This window comes from Coturnix japonica, unplaced genomic scaffold (assembly GCF_054131305.1).
Source record: "Coturnix japonica strain WE unplaced genomic scaffold, WE-NBRP24 Scf131, whole genome shotgun sequence".
Taxonomy (NCBI): Eukaryota; Metazoa; Chordata; class Aves; order Galliformes; family Phasianidae; genus Coturnix; species Coturnix japonica.
Genome location: NW_028189034.1, coordinates 113,882 through 129,555, shown reverse-complemented (window position 1 = coordinate 129,555; position 15,674 = coordinate 113,882). Strand labels below are relative to the sequence as shown.

Below are 15,674 nucleotides of genomic sequence, written 5' to 3'. Positions count from 1 at the left end.
CCAAAATGAGCCCAAAATTCCAACCCCCCCCCACCACCCACCCAAAACAACCGCGATCTTCTGCTCTACTTCCGGGTTTGGCGAAGTCACGCCCCCTTTCCGCTAAGCCACGCCCACTTCCCTAAGCCACGCCCCCTTCCCTATAACCCCATATTTAACCCCAAAATCCCCATATTTTACCCCAAAATCCCCCTATATCCCCCTATATAACCCCATATCCACCCCATGTAACCTCATACCCCCCCCCATAACCCCATATTTAACCCCAAAATTCCCCTATAAACCCCAAAATCCCATTATTTTACCCATAATCCAACTATTTTACCCCAAAATCCCCCTATATCCCCCCTATAAACCCCTTATCCCCCTATAGCCCCATATCTACCCGCCAAACCCCATATAAACCCCTCTATAACCCCATATACCCCACAAATCTTCCCCTATAACCCCATATCCCCCCTATAGCCCCATATATAACCCCAAAATCCCACTATATCCCCACTATAAACCCCCATAACCCCATGTTTAACCCCAAAATCCCCATATTTTACCCCAAAATCCCACTATATCCCCCTATGAACCCCCATATCCCCCCTATAATCCCATATTTAACCCCAAAATCCCACTATTTCACCCCAAAATCCCCCTATATCCCCCCTATAAGCCCCCATACCTTATAGACCCCTTATCTCCCCTATAGCCCCATATTTACCCCCCAAACCCCATATAAACCCCCCTATAACCCCATATACCCCACAAACCTTCCCCTATAACCCCATATCCCCCCTATAGCCCCATATATAACCCCAAAATCCCACTATTTCACCCCAAAATCCCCCTATATCCCCCTATAAACCCCCATATCCCACCTATAACCCCATATTTAACCCCAAAATCCCCCTATTTCACCCCAAAATCCCCCTATATCCCCCTATAAACCCCATATCCCCCCTATAACCCCATATTTAACCCCAAAATCCCCCTATTTCACCCCAAAATCCCCCTATATCCCCCTATTTCACCCCAAAATCCCCCTATATCCCCCTATAAACCCCATATCCCCCCTATAACCCCTTATTTAACCCCAAAATCCCCCTATTTCATCCCAAAATCCCCCTATATCCCCCCTATAAACACACATATCCCCCCTATAACCCCATATTTAACCCCAAAATCCCCCTATAAACCCCAAAATCCCATTATTTGACCCCAAAATCCCCCCATAAACCCCAAAATCCCATTATTTCACCCCAAAATCCCATTATTTTACCCCAAAATCCCCCTATATCCCCCCACAAGCCCCCATATCCATCCCATGTAACCCCATATCTCCCCATAGCCCCATATTTAACCCCAAAATCCCCCTATTTAACCCCATAATCCCCCTATATCCCCCCTATAAACCCCCATATCCCCCCATAACCCCATATCCACCCCATAAACCCCATATAAACCCCCCTATAACCCCATATACCCCACAAACCTCCCCCTATAACCCCATATCCCCCCTGTAACCCCATATTTAACCCCAAAATCCCACTATTTCACCCCAAATGCCCCTATATCCCCCCTATAAACACCCATATCCCCCCTTTAACCCCATATTTAACCCCAAAATCCCCATATAAACCTCAAAATCCCATTATTTCACCCCAAAATCTCCCTATATCCCCCCTATAAACCTCCATATCCCCCTATAAACCCCCATATCCACCCCATAAACCCCCATAACCCCATATTTAACCCCAAAATCCCATTATTTTACCCCAAAATCCCACTATTTGACCCAAAATCCCACTATTTCACCCCAAAATCCCCCTATAAACCCCATATCCCCCCTATAACACCATATTTACCCCCCCAAACCCCCTATAAACCCCCCTATAACCCCATTACAAGCCCATACCCCCCATAACCCCCTATTTCACCCCAAAATCCCCCTATAAACCCACATAAACCCCCCTATAACCCCATTACCACCCCATACCCCCCCATAACCCCCTATTTGACCCCAAAATCCCCCTATAAACCCCAAAATCCCATTATTTCACCCCAAAATCCCCCTATAAACCCTAAAATCCCATTATTTTACCCCAAAATCCCATTATTTCACCCCAAAATCCCACTATTTCACCCCAAAATCCCCCTATATCCCCCCTATAAGCCCCCATATCCCCCTATAAACCCCCATATCCACCCCATAAACCCCCATAACCCCCCAATAACCCCATATTTAACCCCAAAATCCCCCTATTTGACCCAAAATCCCATTATTTGACGCCAAAATCCCCCTATAAACCCCAAAATCCCATTATTTCACCCCAAAATCCCCCTATAAACCCCATATCCCCCCTATAACCCCATATTTACCCCCCCAAACCCCATATAAACCCCCCTATAACCCCATATCCACCCCATACCCCCCATAACCCCCTATTTGACCCCAAAATCCCCCTATAAACCCCTAAATCCCATTATTTCACCCCAAAATCCCCCTATAAACCCCAAAATCCCATTATTTTACCCCAAAATCCCATTATTTCACCCCAAAATCCCCCTATATCCCCCCTATAAACCTCCATATCCCCCTATAAACCCCCATATCCACCCCATCAACCCCCATAACCCCCCAATAACCCCATATTTAACCCCAAAATCCCCCTATTTTACCCCAAAATCCCCCTATTTGACCCCAAAATCCCCCTATAAACCCCAAAATCCCCCTATTTCACCCCAAAATCCCCCTATAAACCCCATATCCCCCCTAGAACCCCATATTTACCCCCCAAACCCCATATAAACCCCCCTATAACTTCATATCCGCCCCATACCCCCCATAACCCCCTATTTCACCCCAAAATCCCCCTATAAACCCCTAAATCCCATTATTTGACCCAAAATCCCATTATTTCACCCCAAAATCCCCCATTACCGGCCCCATATCCCGCCCGCTCGTGGCGCAGCTACAACCGGAAGCGGAAGTGGCGCTGGTGGGAGGGGGGGGGCGGGGTGTCACGTGACGAGAAGTGAGGGGGGAGGGATATGCTAATGGGGGGGGTCACGTGGCTCGTCACGTGATGATGGCGTGGGCTGGGATACGCTAATGAGGTGGGCGTGCGTATGCTAATGAGATGGTTGTGAGTATGTTAATGAGGTGGGCGGGGATATGCTAATGAGGTGTGTGGGCAGGGCTTGCATGGAGAGTCACGTGACCACATATGGGAACCCCAAACCCCATTGGGACCCATAGAGACCCCATAGGGATGAATAGGAACCCCATAGAGACCCCATAGAGACCCCATAGAAACCCCATAGGGACAAATAGAGACCAATAGAGACCCCATAGGGACCCATAGGGACCCATAGAGACCCATAGAGATGAATAGGAACCCCTTACAGACCCCATAGGGACCCTTAGAAACCCCATAGGGACCCATAGAGACCCATAGAGACCCACAGAGACCCCATAGGGACCTATAGGGACACATAGAGACCCATAGAGACCCCATAGGGACCCATACAGCCCCATAGAGATGAATAGGAACCCCATAGAGACCCATAGAGACCCCATAGGGACACTTAGAAACCCCATAGAGACCCATAGAGACCTATTGGGACCCATAGAGACTTATAGGGACCCATAGAGACCCATAGAGATGAATAGGAACCCCATAGAGACCCATAGAGACCCTTAGAAACCCCATAGAGACCCATAGGGACCCATAGAGACCCATAGAGACCCTTAGAAACCCCATAGAGACCCATAGGGACCCATAGAGACCCATAGAGACCCACAGAGACCCTATAGAGACCTATAGGGACACATAGAGACCCATAGAGACCCCATAGGGACCCATACAGCCCCATAGAGATGAATAGGAACCCCATAGAGACTCATAGAGACCCCATAGGGACCCCATAGGGACCCTTAGAAACCCCATAGAGACCCTTAGAAACCCCATAGAGACCCATAGAGACCTATTGGGACCCATAGAGACCTATAGGGACACATAGAGACCCCATAGAGACTTATAGGGACCCATAGAGACCCATAGAGATGAATAGGAACCCCATAGAGACCCCATAGAGACCCCATAGGGACCCTTAGAAACCCCATAGAGACCCCATAGGGACCCTTAGAAACCCCATAGAGACCTATTGGGACCCATAGAGACCTATAGGGACACATAGAGACCCACAGAGACCCCATAGGGACCCTTAGAAACCCCATAGAGACCCATAGAGACCCATAGAGACCCACAGAGACCCCATAGAGACCTACAGGGACACATAGAGACCAATAGAGACCCCATAGGGACCCATACAGCCCCATAGAGATGAATAGGAACCCCATAGAGACCCATAGAGACCCCATAGGGACACTTAGAAACCCCATAGAGACCCATAGAGACCTATTGGGACCCATAGAGACCTATAGGGACACATAGAGACCCCATAGAGACTTATAGGGACCCATAGGGACCCATAGAGATGAATAAGAACCCCATAGAGACCCATAGAGACCCCATAGGGACACTTAGAAACCCCATAGAGACCTATTGGGACCCATAGAGACCTATAAGGGACACATAGAGACCCACAGAGACCCCATAGGGACCCTTAGAAACCCCATAGAGACCCATAGGGAGCCATAGGGACCCATAGAGACCCATAGAGATGAATAGGAACCCCATACAGACCCCATAGGGACCCTTAGAAACCCCATAGGGACCCATAGAGACCCATAGAGACCCACAGAGACCCCATAGAGACCTATAGGGACACATAGAGACCAATAGAGACCCAATAGGGACCCATACAGCCCCATAGAGATGAATAGGAACCCCATAGAGACCCCATAGGGACCCATAGGGACCCATAGAGACCCATAGGGACCCATAGAGGCATCTATGGGGCTCTATGGGGTGAACTGTGGGATTTATGGGGCGAACAGTGGGACCTATGGGGCTCTATGGGGCACTGTGAGATCTATGGGGCACTATGGGATCTATGGGGTGAACTGTGGGATCTATGGGGCACGTTGGGATCTATGGGGCGAACAGTGGGATCTATGGGTCAATATGGGATCTATGGGGTGAACTGTGGGATCTATGGGGTGGACAGCGGGATCTATGGGACACTTTGGGATCTATGGGGCTAACAGTGGGATCTATGGGGTGGACAGCGGGATCTATGGGTCAATATGGGATCTATGGGGCACGTTGGGATCTATGGGGCAAACAGTGGGATCTATGGGTCAATATGGGATCTATGGGGTGAACTGTGGAATCTATGGGGTACTGTGGGATCTATGGGGCACTATGGGGCTCTGGGATCTATGGGGCACTGTGGGATCTATGGGGTCTATGGGGCACTATGGAATCTATGGGGCACTGTCGGATCTATGGGGTCTATGGGGTACTGTGGGATCTATGGGGCACTATGGGTTCGATGGGGTGAACAGTGGGATCTATGGGGCACATATGGGATCTATGGGAGTCAGTTGTAGTCCATATAGGGCTTTATGGCGGCTCTAGTCCCTATAGGGCCGAGTGCTCTATGGGGTCCATATGGGGTGGGTGTGGGGCAGTTATAGGGTCATACGGTGTCTATGGGGGCGGTCAGTCCTTCCCCTTATCCCTCCCCCCCCCCCCTAAACCCCGCTGGTCACGTGGCCTCGTTAATCCCTTAATCCTACAACGATAACGAGGTCGAGGCCGAAGGAGGAACCAGAGGGTGGGCCTGGATCCCATAGAACCCCCAACCCATCCCATATAACCCCATAAAACCCCATAGACCCCATTAACAACCCCATATAACCCCATAAAACCCCATAGACCCCATTAACAACCCCAAATACCCCCATATAACCCCATAGACCCCATTAACAACCCCAAATACCCCACGATCCCATTGAGAACCTCTAAAACCCCCATAGATCCCATTAACAACCCCATATAACCCCATAAAACCCCATAGACCCCATTAACAACCCCAAATACCCCCATAAAACCCCATAGACCCCATTAACAACCCCAAATACCCCCATATAACCCCCATAGACCCCATTAACAACCCCAAATACCCCCATAAAACCCCATAGACCCCATTAACAACCCCAAATACCCCCATAAAACCCCATAGACCCCATTAACAACCCCAAATACCCCCATAAAACCCCATAGACCCCATTAACAACCCCAAATACCCCACGTTCCCATTGAGAACCCCATAAACCCCCATAGACCCCATTAACAACCCCAAATACCCCACGATCCTATTAAGAACCCCATATAAGCCCCATAGACCCCATTAACAACCCCAAATACCCCACGATCCCATTGAGAACCCCATAAAAACCCCATAGACCCCATTAACAACCCCAAATACCCCACGATCCCTTATAACCCCCATAGACCCCATTAACAACCCCAAATACCCCACGATCCTATTAAGAACCCCATAAAAACCCCATAGACCCCATTAACAACCCCAAATACCCCACGATCCTATTAAGAACCCCATATAACCCCCATAGACCCCATTAACAACCCCAAATACCCCACAATCCCATATAACCCCCATAGACCCCATTAACAACCCCAAATACCCCCATAAAACCCCCATAGACCCCATTAACAACCCCAAATACCCCCATAAAACCCCCATAGACCCCATTAACAACCCCAAATACCCCACGATCCCATAAAACCCCCATAGACCCCATTAACAACCCCAAATACCCCACGATCCCATATAACCCCCATAGACCCCATTAACAACCCCAAATACCCCACGATCCCATTGAGAACCCCATAAAAAACCCCATAGACCCCATTAACAACCCCAAATACCCCCATATAACCCCCATAGACCCCATTAACAACCCCAAATACCCCACGATCCTATAAAGAACCCCTAAAACCCCATAAAACCCCCATAGACCCCAATATGTCGGAGTCGGAGGAGAATGGAGAGGGTGAGTATAGGGGGGGGGGGTCTTTATAGGGTCTTTATGGGGTTTTAATAGGGTCAGGGGTCTATAGGGGATTTATGGGGTTATAGGGGGGATAACAAGGGGGATTTGGGGTCTGGGGGGGGTCCCAATGGGGTCTATGGGGTCCTATGGGGTTTGGGGGGGTCCCTATGGGGTCTATGGGGTCCTATGGGGTTTGGGGGGGTCCCAATGGGGTCTATGGGGTCCTATGGGGTTTGGGGGGGTCCCAGTGGGGTCTATGGGGTTATATGGGGTGGGGGGGTCCCTATGGGGTCTATGGGGTCCTATGGGGTTTGGGGGGGTCCCAATTGGGTCTATGGGGTCCTATGGGGTTTGGGGTGTCCCAATGGGGTCTATGGGGTCCTATGGGGTTTGGGGGGGTCCCAATGGGGTCTATGGGGTCCTATGGGGTTTGGGGGGGTCCCAATGTTGTCTATGGGGTCCTATGGGGTTTGGGGGGGTCCCAATGGGGTCTATTGGGTCCTATGGGGTTTGGGGGGGTCCCAGTGGGGTCTATGGGTTCCTATGGGGTTTGGGGGGGTCCCAGTGGGGTCTATGGGGTTATAGGGGGTTTGGGGGGGTCCCAATGGGGTCTATGGGGTCCTATGGGGTTTGGGGGGGTCCCAATGGGGTCTATGGGGTCCTATGGGGTTTGGGGGAGTCCCAGTGGGGTCTATGGGGTCCTATGGGGTTTGGGGGGGTCCCAGTGGGGTCTATGGGGTCCTGTGGGATTTGGGTGGGTCCCAATGGGGTCTATGGGGTCCTATGGGGTTTGGGGGGGTCCCAATGAGGTCTATGGGGTCCTATGGGGTTTGCGGGAGTCCCAATGGGGTCTATGGGGTCCTATGGGGTTTGGGGGGGTCCCAGTGGGGTCTATGGGGTCCTATGGGGTTTGGGGGGGTCCCAGTAGGGTCTATGGGGTTATATGGGTGGGGGGTCCCAATGGGGTCTATGGGGTCCTATGGGGTTTGGGGGGGTCCCAATGGGGTCTATGGGGTCCTATGGGGTTTGGGGGGGTACCAGTGGGGTCTATGGGGTTATAGGGGGTTTGGGGGGGTCCCAATGGTGTCTATGGGGTCCTATGGGGTTTGGGGGGGGTCCCAGTGGGGTCTATGGGGTCCTATGGGGTTTGGGGGGTCCCAATGGGGTTTATGGGGTCCTATGGGGTTTGGGGGGGTCCCAGTGGGGTCTATGGGGTCCTATGGGGTTTGGGGGGGTCCCAGTGGGGTCTATGGGGTCCTATGGGGTTTGGGGGGGTCCCAATGGGGTCTATGGGGTCCTATGGGGTTTGGGGGCGTCCCAATGGGGTCTATGGGGTCCTATGGGGTTGGGGGGGTCCCATGGGGTCTATGGGGTCCTATGGGGTTTGGGGGGGTCCCAGTGGGTCTATGGGGTCCTATGGGGTTTGCGGGGGTCCCAATGGGGTCTATGGGGTCCTATGGGGTTTGGGGGGTCCCAATGGGGTCTATGGGGTCCTATGGGGTTTGGGGGGGTCCCAGTGGGGTCTATGGGGTCCTATGGGGTTTGGGGGGGTCCCAGTGGGGTCTATGGGGTCCTATGGGGTTTGGGGGGGTCCCAATGGGGTCTATGGGGTCCTATGGGGTTTGGGGGCGTCCCAATGGGGTCTATGGGGTCCTATGGGGTTGGGGGGGTCCCATGGGGTCTATGGGGTCCTATGGGGTTTGGGGGGGTCCCAGTGGGGTCTATGGGGTCCTATGGGGTTTGCGGGGGTCCCAATGGGGTCTATGGGGTCCTATGGGGTTTGGGGGGGTCCCAATGGGGTCTATGGGGTCCTATGGGGTTTGGGGGGGTCCCAGTGGGGTCTATGGGGTCCTATGGGGTTTGGGGGGGTCCCAGTGGGGTCTATGGGGTCCTATGGGGTTTGGGGGGGTCCCAATGGGGTCTATGGGGTCCTATGGGGTTTGGGGGGGTCCCAAATGGGGTCTATGGGGTCCTATGGGGTTTGGGGTGTCCCAGTGGTGTCTATGGGTCCTATGGAGTTTGGGGGGGTCCCAGTGGGGTCTATAGGGTTATATGGGGTGGGGGGTCCCTATGGGGTCTATGGGGTCCTATGGGGTTTGGGGGGGTCCCAATGGGGTCTTTGAGGTCCTATGGGGTTTGGGGGATCCCAGTGGGGTCTATGGGGTCCTATGGGGTTTGGGGGGGTCCCTATGGGGTCTATGGGGTCCTATGGAGTTTGGGGGGGTCCCAGTGGGGTCTATGGGGTTATATGGGGTGGGCGGGCCCCTATGGGGTCTATGGGGTCCTATGGGGTTTGGGGGGGTCCCAGTGGGGTCTATGGGGTCCTATGGGGTTTGGGGGCGTCCCAATGGGCTCTATGGGGTCCTATGGGGTTTGGGGGCGTCCCAATGGGGTCTATGGGGTCTTGGGTGGGGGAGGAGTCCCAGTGGGGTCTATGGGGTCCTGGGGAGAGTCCCATAGGTGATATGGGGTTTTGGGGTGGGGGGGGCTTCGTGTTTGATAGGTATTTGGGGTTGTTAATGGGGTCTATGGGGTTTTTATGGGGTTCTCAATGGGATCGTGGGGTATTTGGGGTTGTTAATGGGGTCTATGGGGTTTTTATGGGGTTCTCAATGGGATCGTGGGGTATTTGGGGTTGTTAATAGGGTCTATGGGGTTATATGGGGTTCTCAATGGGATCGTGGGGTATTTGGGGTTGTTAATGGGGTCTATGGGGTTTTATGGGGTTCTCAATGGGATCGTGGGGTATTTGGGGCTGTTTCCTTTTGGGGTCTCATTATATTATAGGGGGGGGGGGTCATCGCTCACCCCATTAACCAACCCAAACCCTATAGCCCACCCTATAGGATTATCCCCTACATCCGAAGCCGTTATGGGGTCAGGAACCGAAATCAATGGGGGGGGGACGGATCATGGGACCCCCCCGGGACAAAGGCATCGTCGCCCCCCCCATATGAAACATAAGGGACAACAGGGGGCGGGGGGGGGGGTCCATCGATCCCCCCGGGCCCTATTCTGCCTCCGCCTCAATAACCCTATAAGGAGAGCGGCCATAAACATCGTGGAGTGGAAGTAAGGGGGGGGTATGGGGTGGGGGGGGGGGGGCACAGGGTATATGGGGTCACTATGGGGTCTATGGGGTTCTATGGGGGGGGGAGGAGTCCCTATGGGGTCTATGGGGGGCACATATTATATGGGGTCCCTATGGGGTCTATGGGGTCCTATGGGGTCTATGGGGTTCTATGGGGTGGGGAGGAGTCCCTATGGGGTCTATGGGGGGCACATAATATATGGGGTCCCTATGGGGTCTATGGGGTCCTATGGGGTCTATGGGGTTCTATGGGGGGGGGAGGAGTCCCTATGGGGTCTATGGGGGGCACATATTATATGGGGTCCCTCTGGGGTCTATGGGGTTCTATGGGGGGGGAGGAGTCCCTATGGGGTCTATGGGGTCCTATGGGGGGGGGAGGAGTCCCTATGGGGTCTATGGGGTCCTGTGGGGGGGGGAGGGAGTCCCAGTGGGGTCTATGGGGTCCTATGGGGTCTATGGGGTCCTGGGGGGGGGGAGGAGTCCCTATGGGGTCTATGGGGTCCTATGGGGGGGGAGGAGTCCCTATGGGGTCTATGGGGGCACATAATATATGGGGTCCCTATGGGGTCTATGGGGTCCTATGGGGTCTATGGGGTTCTATGGGGGGGGAGGAGTCCCAGTGGGGTCTATGGGGTCCTATGGGGTCTATGGGGTCCTATGGGGGGGGGAGGAGTCCCTATGGGGTCTATGGGGGGCACATAATATATGGGGTCCCTATGGGGTCTATGGGGTCCTATGGGGTCTATGGGGTTCTATGGGGGGGGGAGGAGTCCCTATGGGGTCTATGGGGGGCACATATTATATGGGGTCCCTATGGGGTCTATGGGGTCCTATGGGGTCTATGGGGTCCTATGGGGGGGGGAGGAGTCCCAGTGGGGTCTATGGGGGGCACATAATATATGGGGTCCCTATGGGGTCTATGGGGTCCTATGGGGTCTATGGGGTTCTATGGGGGGGGGAGGAGTCCCCTATGGGGTCTATGGGGGACACATATTATATGGGGTCCCTATGGGGTCTATGGGGTCCTATGGGGGGAGGAGGAGTCCCTATGGGGTCTATGGGGTCCTATGGGGTCTACGGGGTCCTATGGGGTCTATGGGGTCCTATGGGGGGGGGGGAGGAGTCCCTATGGGGTCTATGGGGGGCACATAATATATGGGGTCCCTATGGGGTCTATGGGGTCCTATGGGGTCTATGGGGTTCTATGGGGGGGGGAGGAGTCCCTATGGTGTCTATGGGGTCCTATGGGGAGGGAGAGGAGTCCCTATGGGGTCTATGGGGTCCTATGGGGGGGGGAGGAGTCCCAGTGGGGTCTATGGGGTCCTATGGGGTCTATGGGGTCCTATGGGGGGGGAGGAGTCCCTATGGGGTCTATGGGGTCCTATGGGGGGGGGGAGGAGTCCCAGTGGGGTCTATGGGGGTCCTATGGGGTCTATGGGGTCCTATGGGGTGGGGAGGAGTCCCTATGGGGTCTATGGGGTCCTATGGGGTCTATGGGGTCCTATGGGGGGGGGGAGGAGTCCCTATGGGGTCCATGGGGTCCTATGGGGGGGAACGAGTCCCTATGGGGTCTATGGGGTCCTATGGGGGGAACGAGTCCCTATGGGGTCTATGGGGTTTTATGGGGTGGGGAGGAGTCTCAGTGGGGTCTATGGGGTCCTCTGGGACCCCATATGGGGGCACATAATATATGGGGTCCCTATGGGGTCTATGGGGTCCTATGGGGGGGGGAGGAGTCCCTATGGGGTCTATGGGGTCCGATGGGGGGGGGAGGAGTCCCAGTGGGGTCTATGGGGTCCTATGGGGTCTATGGGGTCCCATGGGGGGGGGGGGAGTCTCAGTGGGGTCTATGGGGTCCTCTGGGACCCCATATGGGGGGCACATAATATATAGGGTCCCTATGGGGTCTATGGGGTCCTATAGGGGGGGGGGAGGAGTCCCTATGGGGTCTATGGGGTCCTATGGGGAGGGGGAGGAGTCCCTATGGGGTCTATGGGGTCCCATGGGGGAGGGAGGAGTCCCTATGGGGTCTATGGGGTCCTATGGGGGGGGGAGGAGTCCCTATGGGGTCTATGGGGGGCACATAATATATGGGGTCCCTATGGGGTCTATGGGGTCCTATGGGGGGGGAGGAGTCGCTATGGGGTCTATGGGGTTTTATGGGGTGGGGAGGAGTCTCAATGGGGTCTATGGGGTCCTATGGGGTCTATGGGGTCCTATGGGGGGGGAGAAGTCCCTATGGGGTCTATGGGGTCCTATGGGGTCTATGGGGTCCTATGGGGGGGGGAGGAGTCCCTATGGGGTCTATGGGGTTTTATGGGGTGGGGAGGAGTCCCTATGGGGTCTATGGGGTCCTGGGGGGGGGAGGAGTCCCAGTGGGGTCTATGGGGTCCTATGGGGTCTATGGGGTCCTGGGGGGGGTAGGAGTCCCAGTGGGGTCTATGGGGTCCTATGGGGTCTATGGGGTCCTATGGGGGGGGGGAGGAGTCCCTATGGGGTCTATGGGGTCCTATGGGGGGGGGAGGAGTCCCTATGGGGTCTATGGGGTCCTATGGGGGGGGAGGAGTCCCTATGGGGTCTATGGGGTCCTATGGGGGGGGGAGGAGTCCCTATGGTGTCTATGCGGTCCTATGGGGAGGGGGAGGAGTCCCTATGGGGTCTATGGGGTCCTATGGGGGGGGGGAGGAGTCCCTATGGGGTCTATGGGGTCCTATGGGGGGGGGAGGAGTCCCTATGGGGTCTATGGGGTCCTATGGGGGGGGGGAGGAGTCCCTATGGGGTGTATGGGGTCCTATGGGGGGGGGGGAGGAGTCCCTATGGGGTCTATGGGGTCCTATGGGGGGGGGGGGAGGAGTCCCTATGGGGTCTATGGGGTCCTATGGGGGGAGGAGGAGTCCCTATGGGGTCTATGGGGTCCTATGGGGTCTATGGGGTCCTATGGGGGGAACGAGTCCCTATGGGGTCTATGGGGTCCTATGGGGGGAGGAGGAGTCCCTATGGGGTCTATGGGGTCCTATGGGGTCTATGGGGTCCTATGGGGGGGGGGGAGGAGTCCCTATGGGGTCTATGGGGTCCTATGGGGGCGGAGGAGTCTCAGTGGGGTGTATGGGGTCCTCTGGGACCCCATATGGGGGGCACATAATATATGGGGTCCCTATGGGGTCTATGGGTCCTATGGGGTCTATGGGGTCCTATGGGGGGGGGGGAGGAGTCCCTATGGGGTCTATGGGGTCCTATGGGGGGGGGGGGAGGAGTCCCTATGGGGTCTATGGGGTCCTATGGGGGGGGGGGAGGAGTCCCTATGGGGTCTATGGGGTCCTATGGGACCCCATATGGGGGGGGCACACAATATATGGAGTCCCTATGGGGTCTATGGGGTCTATGGGGGGCACATAATATATGGGGTCCCTATGGGGTCTATGGGGTCCTATGGGGGGGGGAGGAGTCCCTATGGGGTCTATGGGGTCCTATGGGGGGGGAAGGAGTCCCAGTGGAGTCTATGGGGTCCTATGGGGTGGGGAGGAGTCCCAATGGGGTCTATGGGGTCCTATGGGGTCTATGGGGTCCTATGGGGGGAGGAGGAGTCCCTATGGGGTCTATGGGGTCCTATGGGGGGGAACGAGTCCCTATGGGGTCTATGGGGTCCAATGGGGGGGGGGAGGAGTCCCTATGGGGTCTATGGGGTCCTATGGGGGGGAGGAGTCCCTATGGGGTCTATGGGGTCCTATGGGGAGGGGGAGGAGTTTCTATGGGGTCCTATGGGGGGGGGGGAGGAGTCCCTATGGAGTCTATGGGGGTACATATTATATGGGGTCCCTATGGGGTCTATGGGATTCTATGGGGTGGGGAGGAGTCCCTATGGGGTCTATGGGGGGCACATAATATATGGGGTCCCTATGGGGTCTATGGGGTCCTATAGGGGGGGGGAGGAGTCCCTATGGGGTCTATGGGGTCCTATAGGGGGGAGGAGTCCCTATGGGGTCTATGGGGTCCTATGGGGAGGGGGAGGAGTCCCTATGGGGTCTATGGGGTCCTATGGGGGGAGGAGGAGTCCCTATGGGGTCTATGGGGTCCTATGGGGGGAGGAGGAGTCCCTATGGGGTCTATGGGGTCCTATGGGGTCTATGGGGTCCTATGGGGGGGGGGGGAGGAGTCCCAGTGGGGTCTATGGGGTCCTATGGGGTCTATGGGGTCCTATGAGACCCCATATGGGGGGCACATAATATATGGGGCCAGTCCTAAAGAGAGGGGGGGGGGGCACATTATATGGGGTCATTTCTAAATGGGGAGGGGCACATTATATGGGGTCAGTCCTAAAGGGGGGGGGGGGGGGCACATAGATAATATGGGGTCAGTCCTATAGTGGGGGGGGGGGGGTCTCATTCTATGTGGTCATTTCTTTATTTGGGGGGGTCTTTTTTTTGTCCCCCCCCCCATATAAAAAGACCCTTCGACGTCCTGATCCTGGCCACCATCTTCGCCAACTGCGTCGCGTTGGGGGTCTACATCCCCTTCCCCGAGGACGATTCCAACGCCGCCAACCACAACCTGGTATTGGAGACCCCCCCCCAATTCAAATTAATATGGGGGGGGCTTCATATGTGCCCCCCCCCCCCACCATAACCTGGTATTATTGCCCCCCCACCCCATTAATTTAATAGGGGGGGGGCTTCATGTTGGACCTCCCCCCTCCCAACTATAACCTGGTATTGGAGACCCCCCCCCAATTCAAATTAATATGGGGAGGGCTTCATGTTGGACCCCCCCCCCCAACTATAACCTGGTATTGGAGACCCCCCCCCATTTAATTTAATATGGGGGGGGGCTTCATGTTGGACCCCCCCCCCAACTATAACCTGGTATTGGAGACCCCCCCCCCAATTCAAATTAATATGGGGGGGGCTTCATGTTGGACCCCCCCCTACCATAACCTGGTATTGGACCCCCCCCCCATTTAATTTAATATGGGGGGGGGGCTTGATGTTGGACCCCCCCCCCCCACCCAACCATAACCTGGTATTGAAGACCCCCCCCATTTAATTTAATATGGGGGGGGGGGCTTGATGTTGGACCCCCCCCCCCAACTATAACCTGGTATTGGACCCCACCCCCCATTTAATTTAATATGGGGGAGGGCTTGATGTGTGCCCCCCCGCCCCCAACCATAACCTGGTATTGGAGACCCCCCCCAATTTAATTTAATAGGGGGGGGGGCTTCATGTTGGACCCTCCCCCCAACTATAACCTGGTATTGGAGACCCCCCCCCAATTCAAATTAATATGGGGGGGGCTTCATGTTGGACCCCCCCCCCCTACTATAACCTGGTATTGTTGGACCCCCCCCCCCCATTTAATTTTAATGGGGGGGGGGGCTTCATGTTGGACCCCCCCCCACCATAACCTGGTATTGGAGACCCCCCCCCAATTCAAATTAATTTGGGGGGGTCTTGATGTTGGACCCCCCCCCCCCCCAACTATAACCTGGTATTGGACCCCACCCCCATTTAATTTAATATGGGGGGGGGCTTGATGTGTGCCCCCCCGCCCCCAACCATAACCTGGTATTGGAGACCCCCCCCCAATTAAAATTAATATGGGGGGGGG

General features: G+C 55.2%; 1 protein-coding gene across 2 annotated transcripts in view; it reads left to right on the top strand.

Annotated features, from left to right (window-relative positions):
* The first annotated feature begins 5,706 nt into the window (after positions 1–5,706).
* Positions 5,707–15,674, top strand: part of CACNA1F (calcium voltage-gated channel subunit alpha1 F) — an 80,892-nt gene continuing 70,924 nt past the window's right edge. For both annotated transcript variants that reach the window (XM_085535566.1, XM_085535565.1), the window contains exons 1-3: positions 5,707–6,979; positions 9,814–10,051; positions 14,516–14,621. In XM_085535566.1, coding sequence (XP_085391692.1) covers positions 6,952–6,979; positions 9,814–10,051; positions 14,516–14,621 — 372 coding nt within the window. In that variant the 5' untranslated portion in view covers positions 5,707–6,951. The remainder of the gene's footprint in view (positions 6,980–9,813; positions 10,052–14,515; positions 14,622–15,674) is intronic.